Source organism: Nansenia antarctica (assembly GCF_963989245.1).
Source record: "Nansenia antarctica genome assembly, chromosome: 4".
NCBI lineage: Eukaryota > Metazoa > Chordata > Actinopteri > Argentiniformes > Microstomatidae > Nansenia > Nansenia antarctica.
The window spans coordinates 41252831-41260044 of NC_137689.1; the positions used below are offsets into that span (position 1 = coordinate 41252831).

At 51.0% G+C, this 7214-nt stretch overlaps 1 protein-coding gene across 1 annotated transcript; it reads right to left on the reverse strand.

The window, feature by feature from the left end:
• Positions 1-1494: 1494 nt before the first annotated feature.
• Positions 1495-6956, reverse strand: LOC308155995 (globoside alpha-1,3-N-acetylgalactosaminyltransferase 1-like; the record flags this gene model as incomplete). The annotated part of the gene is made up of 2 exons (XM_080529358.1): positions 1495-2455; positions 6643-6956. 2 exons carry the CDS (start codon positions 6954-6956, stop codon positions 1495-1497), a joined length of 1275 nt encoding a protein of 424 aa, XP_080385484.1.
• Positions 6957-7214: the final 258 nt, after the last annotated feature.

Sequence of the window (7214 nt, forward strand, 5' to 3'; positions counted from 1 at the left end):
ATGCTCTCAGTACATTCTGAACATGATACTCAGTGTCCTCCCCACTTCCTCTCCAGTTCTGCATACTGGACACATATATAGTACTGTATACATAGTCCCAAACACAGTGTCTTACAAGACACGTGGGGAAGCACAATTCCACTGTTTGTCTGTGTTCTGTGTGTGTGTGTGTGTGTGTGTGTCTGTGTGTGTCCGTATTGTAACAATCCTGTATGAGGCCCGTTAACAGCTCCTCCAAGCGAGTTAACTCTCTTGGTGTAGTGGTTAGCGCGGCCGTCGGTTATGCGGGAGATCGGTGTTCGATTCCCGCATGGGGCGAGTTACACTACAAGTTCCCGTTCGCTACACTGGTGTCAGAAGTGGGATGGAAGGAAGGCCATCGGAGAGGCGTGTCCACGTGAGGGACTTGACATAGTGAAGCGTGAGGGCACGCTCTCCCGAACGGTGAGGATAGTGTAACGATCCTGGATGAGGCCCGTTAACAGCTCCGCCAAGGGAGTTAACTCTCTTGGTGTTGTGGTTAGCGCGGCCGTCGGTTATGCGGGAGATCGTGGTTCGACTCCCGCATGGGGCGAGTTACACTACCAGTTCCCGTTCGCTACAGTATGTATGAATCTGTGTTTCTGTGTGTGTCCGTGTCTGTGTCTGTGTGTGTTTGTGTATGTGTGCGCATGTGTGTTCAGTATTTAAAGACCTTGAAAGCACTGGCAGCTTCACCAGTTAATGATTGACCAGGCCAGTGAAAGTGGACACTTACGCCGCTGACTCTTATCGCAGGAAACCACAAAGCCCTCTGGAGCCGTATCTCAAAGCTGACATTAATGGGGAGGACCAGTGTCTCATTTAAAGAGACAGGTCAATTTCGCTGTTGCCCGGTGCGATAGAGATCCGCTGCACACACATAGTATTCACACAAACGGATGGTTTAACTGAAAGCAGAGCGCTGTCATTGTGGGCCTGTTATGAGGCCTCATTTATTGACTGATGACGAGTTCTCCCAGGTGTTGAATCGAAGTGACAATAATTGAGAAAACGAGAGATATCAGCACACAGGTTGCTGCTGTCATAATGTGTTTATTAGGACAATGACATACATCATCCACCTCACTCTATCACAATACCTGAAGAAGTCTAATGAGTTTACCTAAAAAGATGAATTGATCTCTAAGCGAAATCAGCTTACAGCCTTGATATTACAGTTTGAACATTTGTTCTGGAAACGTCTACCTGCTTCCCACTCCACTCATTCTGCCTGGTCGTTTACTTCCCTATTTCTCTACAAGAGGAATAACGATGAGATTCAAATACTCCCTTCTCATCCTGTAGTTTAGGGTACTTGTTTGGAGATGTTGGAGTAATTTGTAGGACCCCCCCTCTCCTTTTCTTTCCTCTCCTCTCCTCTCCTATCCTCTCCTCGCCTCGCCTCTCCTCTCCTCTCCTCTCCTCTCCTCTCCTCTCCTCTCCTCTCCTCCCCTCTCCTCTCCTCTCCACCCCTCAGCAGTCCTGCTCCTCTCTCTTCTGGGGCTCCAGTGCCTCACACTGCCTCCCGAGGGAGACCACCCTCTGCACGGGTACGCTGGCCGACAGCGCCGACTCCCACCAGCTGTACTCGGGTGACAGGACGGCGGTGGGCCTCCGGTTGATCAGATAGCGGTTCAGGTAGCTCTCCTCCAGCCCCCTGGGCTGCGGGCGTCCCCTCTCCCGGTCCTGGAGGATGAGCTGGGAGCACGCCCGGGCCATGGTGTACACCTCGGAGCAGAGGCCGCCGTACAGCTCCGAGGTGTAGTAGTAATCACCCTCCTCCTCCTCCACGTAGGCCACGGAGCCCCGCTCGCGCTCGTAGGGGAAGGCGTGGCACGGCATGCCGTAGAGCTCTGGGTGCAGCGTGGCCACCAGGGCCCCCAGGATCTCCTCCCCGACCGGCGCCACAAACTCCTGGTCCACGTCCATGCAGTAGACGTACTCCACCTCCCCCTGGACGGGTTCTTTGATGGCGGCCGCTAGCAGGGCCATGCGGCGCCCAGCCAGCCTCTCCCAGCCGGGCAGCTCAGCCACGGGGACGACTCTCAGCGACCTCCCGGGGCCCAGGGGGGGCGGGGGCTCCAGAGCGTGAGGGCTGTCGGTCAGGACGTAGTAGGTGACGGTCTCCCTTCCGGACAGGAAGTGGAGGTTGGCCGAGGAGAGGAAGCGGCGGAGGAGGCGGGCGTAGCCGCCCACCGCTAACGTCAGCAGGCCGACGCGGACGTCCCGGCTGTTGAACTCCTCCCTCCTCCAGGCCGAGTTCCGGCTGTCGCCCCACACCAAGGGAGCGCCCCACGGAGTCTCCAGGGGGAGGGGGAGCTCTGGCTGACTCACGCTGCCCTCCCCCGTGGTGTCGTCTCTTACCTCACTTCCTGTGTCCGCTTCTTCCAAGGAGAGAGGAAGCGGAGGCTCGGCCACCCTGACCCCAGTTCTCCTGCCTCGAAGGAAGTCTGAGGGGAAAAATAGAAGATGAGTCCATTCAACAATTGTCATCATGTTACATCTAGTGAAAACAGTTTGGGGTCATTGGAGACAAAACAGGGGAATAGTCACTAAAGGAGACATCTGAGATTTCGGAGAGGGGCACAACTATTTGAGCTTGGTCATAACAGGTTGGCTCCTACACCAACATCAGAATGTGTTTGTAACCATACACAGCTGTCCTGCCAGAGAACGGGCTACTGTGCTGCTTTACAAAGAGAGTGCATTTCAACGCCTTTTACGTTGCGACAGCAGCATTCTCCCTTCGACTGACCGTTCAGGCTAGGGTGACCAGATGTCCCGCTTTGCGCAGGACTGCACAGCATTTTCACGACTTTTGGTGCGTCCCGCAAATTGGGACGATGTCCCGCATATTTAATTTTGATTGGCTAAAACACTTTTCTAAAATCTGATTTATCCAATGGCTGTGGAGAAAGCAGGGAAGGCTATCATCACGGGGCCAGTGTCCATCTAAGCGCTGCAACAAAGCGCAGCGATTTGACATGTTCAGTTGCAGCAGAACGTCCAGATTCTATGGAACGTCTTCAGCCTATCAGGAAACAGCATTAATGTTCCCATGGCAACGGACATTGCCCCACGTGGACATAGGGAGCTGGCTGAATGTGCGAACCACCCGCTGACTCAAAGGGGTCGTAAAGTGAAACTTATTGTGTCAACAATATCTAGTTTTCGTTTTTTTTTCACAACACCAACTTGAAGTTTTAAAGTACCCACTCGATATAATAAACAATAGTTTAACTATCACTAAAAACGTATACTACTGGTACCACTTTCGTTTTAGGACGTGTTCAAAAGCAAGGACTACAGTGTTCATCTATTTATGTGTTTTTAGCATGTTCATGTTCTATCAGCATGTTGTGTGATGTTATAAACGTAGTTAGACGTTCGTAGCGATGTACCACTGTTAGCCGCTAGCTGTTAACAGCATTTGTTGCTGCAACAGAGTGATTTTTCTCCCAGTCTCTGTCTGAGGTGTACCAACATTCAAATACTTGTGTCGTCTTCAATTCTTTTCCGATTTCAATGTATGACACATCATTTGAAAGCTTACAATCTGTAGTGTCAGGCTATCTAAAAACTGAAAAATGACTTGGGCAATTGGTTTATCCTTTGACTAGCTGTTATCACTGTCATTGTGTGTTGTTTTCGTTGTTGTTTTCGTCTAGTGTGTGCGCGCCTTAGCCTTGACACCTATGTCAATGCATTTGTGTTGCAAATGGGAGGCAAGTTAGCTAGCTAGATAGCCTACATACTCAATCATCTACAGGCCTAACACTGTCATGCTACTTTTCTTTATTAATATACTAAATTGATACTGCACTTTGACCTCACTTTCTGCTCCATACAGATACTTTATTGTGAGGTTCACATTCAAATAAGATATATTTGTTTTTATCTGCAAAGTCTATTGGATGCTACTGAATAAACCAAACAGAATAGGAAACAGAATGGAAATGCACATATATTTAAAAAATTGGATAGACATAGCTCTCTCGGCCGGGGGGGCGAGGGGATGCTACCAGGGGCACCTAAAGTTCGATCCAGGCCTGTTGAGAGGGTGTCCCACATTGTCCCACACAAACATACTCCTTGTCCCACATTTGGTTTGTTGGGACCTGGTCACCCTAGTTCAGGCAGGACACTCACCTCACTTTTTGTCACAACTATTGATTGCATGATGGTCATACTTTTAATACATTCAAGCTTGGTGTAATAGGATGGCTCATGTCTGTAGAGCTCCCTGTCTGGAGTTAAATGACCACAACATGCAAGTATACAATATGGCAGGCAGCCCATGACCTATCAAACTCCCCGTGGGTAGGTGACCAGCGGGTGGAGGCTGGGGTGGTGGGTGGAGGCTGTGGTGGTAAGTGTAGGCTCGGGTGGTGGGTGGTATGAACACACAAAACGTACTCTCATAACCAGTGCAGCAGTATCACAACTGTAGAACGCTACAGAGGAGTGCAACCATGGTTGCTTTTAAGCCCCTGTCCCTAGAACATGTGAACCAGCTGTCCTATCACCTGACCTATCACCTGTCACCTGACCTATCACCTGTCACCTGACCTATCACCTGACCTATCACCTGTCACCTGACCTATCACCTATCACCTGACCTATCACCTGACCTATCACCTGTCACCTGACCTATCACCTGACCTATCACCTGACCTATCACCTATCACCTGACCTATCACCTGACCTATCACCTGTCACCTGACCTATCACCTGACCTATCACCTGTCACCTGACCTATCACCTGTCCTATCACCTGACCTATCACCTGACCTATCACCTGTCACCTGACCTATCACCTGACCTATCACCTGACCTATCACCTGTCACCTGACCTATCACCTGACGGACTGTGCTTCCAGTGCCCCCTGAACTAGGACTAGCTCCATGGCAGCGGGCAGCTCTTTTCCAGAGTTCAGCCTAAATTAGCGGTATTAAAAAAAAAAAAATAGCGATATCTTTTTTGTGAGAGTTAACCCTTTGTGGAATCAAGTCAAATAACTTGACAAAAGATGTTTCAGAAATTGGGGCACAAACCTGAGGGGGCACACAGTTCAAAGTGGGGGCGTTGCCCCCTCAAGCCCCCTTGTGGTGCCGGGCCTGGTCGCATATCCCTTTCGTACCCGTCGATTAAAAGCTTCTTCAAGCGATACCTTTTAAAGGTCCCATATTATGAAACACTCTTTCACTTTCAGTGCTTGTTATGTTATGTTATGTTAATTTCATTTATAATGCGCCCCCCATCCAACTTTTACATCGGCCCGGGGCGCAGCCCGGGTAAAGGAACAGATAAAGACAAAGACAAGGAACACAGAGAGCAATCAGACACAGACGACTTAAACGTAAAACTCAGGCATACAATTCACAACAAATAGGGAGTAGATTTAGGGAATGTCATTTTGGAAGAGGTGGGTTTTTAACTTGGCTCTAAAGGAGTCCAGAGTGGGGGCAAACTTGATGGCAGAAGGGAGCGCGTTCCACAGGGTCGGTGCTATCACTGCAAAGGCACGGTCACCCTTCCTCTTGAGGTTGGTACGTGGGACCCTCAGGCTGAGTTGGGCGTCGGACCTGAGCCTGGGTCTGGGCCTTGAGGAGGTAGACTGGTCCAGGAGGTCCTTGATGTAAGGTGGGGCGAGACTGTTGAGAGCTTTAAAAACAAAGGTGCAGATTTTGAACTTCACTCTCTTCTTCACTGGGAGCCAGTGAAGGGAGATGAGGACAGGGGAGATGTGGTCCCTCATTTTGGTGCCTGACACCAGCCTGGCAGCGGCATTTTGGACTAGCTGCAGGCGGTAGATGGTCTTATCAGGAAGTCCCGCATATAGTGAGTTGCAGTAGTCAAGCCTAGATGATATTAGCCTGAGGACGACCCTCCTCAGGTCGCTGGGGGTGAGGAAGGACTTGATCTTGGCTATGATGCGTAGTTGGTATAGGCATGCCTTCACGACGGAGCTCACTTGTCGGTCAAGGTTAAGCTCGCAGTCAAAGATGACACCGAGGTTCTTGACATGTGGTCTGACAAGGGTGGACAGGCTTCCCATGTTGGTGCTGAGCTGAGTGATGGCGGTGGTGTTGCCGATGAGGAGGATTTCCCCCTTGCTCTCATTCAGCTGTAGGAAGCTCTGGGCCATCCACTCCTTCACATCGCGGAGGCAGTCCATCAGGCGCTTCATATCGGCGGGGTCGTCAGTGTTGATTGACAGGTAGAGCTGGGTGTCGTCCGCATAGCAGTGGAATGAGATATTGTAGCGTTGAGGGATTAGACATAGGGGGAGCATGTAGAGGGAGAACAAGATGGGACCGAGGATGGAGCCCTGAGGGACCCCACAGGTGAGGTTGGCTTGTCTGGAGGAGCAGTCTGCTATGTGGACGGCGTAGGTTCTATTGTTGAGGTAGGACTTGAACCATGACAAAGCGGTGTCAGTGATGCCAACCTCCTGCTGGAGGCGATCGAGGAGGATGGCGTGGTCTATGGTGTCAAAAGCTGCGCTGAGGTCCAGGAGGACCAGGGCAGCACATTTCCTGGAGTCTGCGATGAGGAGGAGGTCGTTCCAAACCTTTAAAAGTGCCGACTCAGTGCTATGGCCAGGTCTGAAGCCAGACTGAAACTTCTCCAGGATGTTATTCTGTTGGAGGTAGGGCCACAGCTGGCTGAGGACAGCCTTTTCCAGGAGCTTGGACACGACTGGGAGCTTGGAAATAGGTCTGTAATTACTGGGGTTGGAGGGGTCCAGGTTAGGTTTCTTGAGGAGAGGCTGGACCACAGCTTGTTTGAGGCTGGGCGGAACAATGCCAGTGGCCAGCGAGCTGTTGATTATAGAGAGGATGTGTGGCCCTATCGTGTCGAACACCTCTTTGAGAAGGGGGGTAGGGATGGGGTCCAGAGACGATGAGGCCGGCTTCAGTGCAGCGGCCATCTTGGAGAGGGCTGGTAGAGTGAAAGGACAGAAGCTGGAGAAAGTGGATGCACATCCCAGTGTGACGGCTAAGTCCTTGGTGGAGTGCGGGATGTTTTTTCTGATGTTGGTGACTTTGTCAGAAAAAAAGGATAACAATTCCTCGCACTTAGCCGGGGATGGATCCTAGATGACGGTAGGGGGGGGGTGAACAACGGTGTTGATTGTCCTGAATAACACTCTGGGGTTGTGTGAGTTGTTGGAGATGAGAGTGGCAAA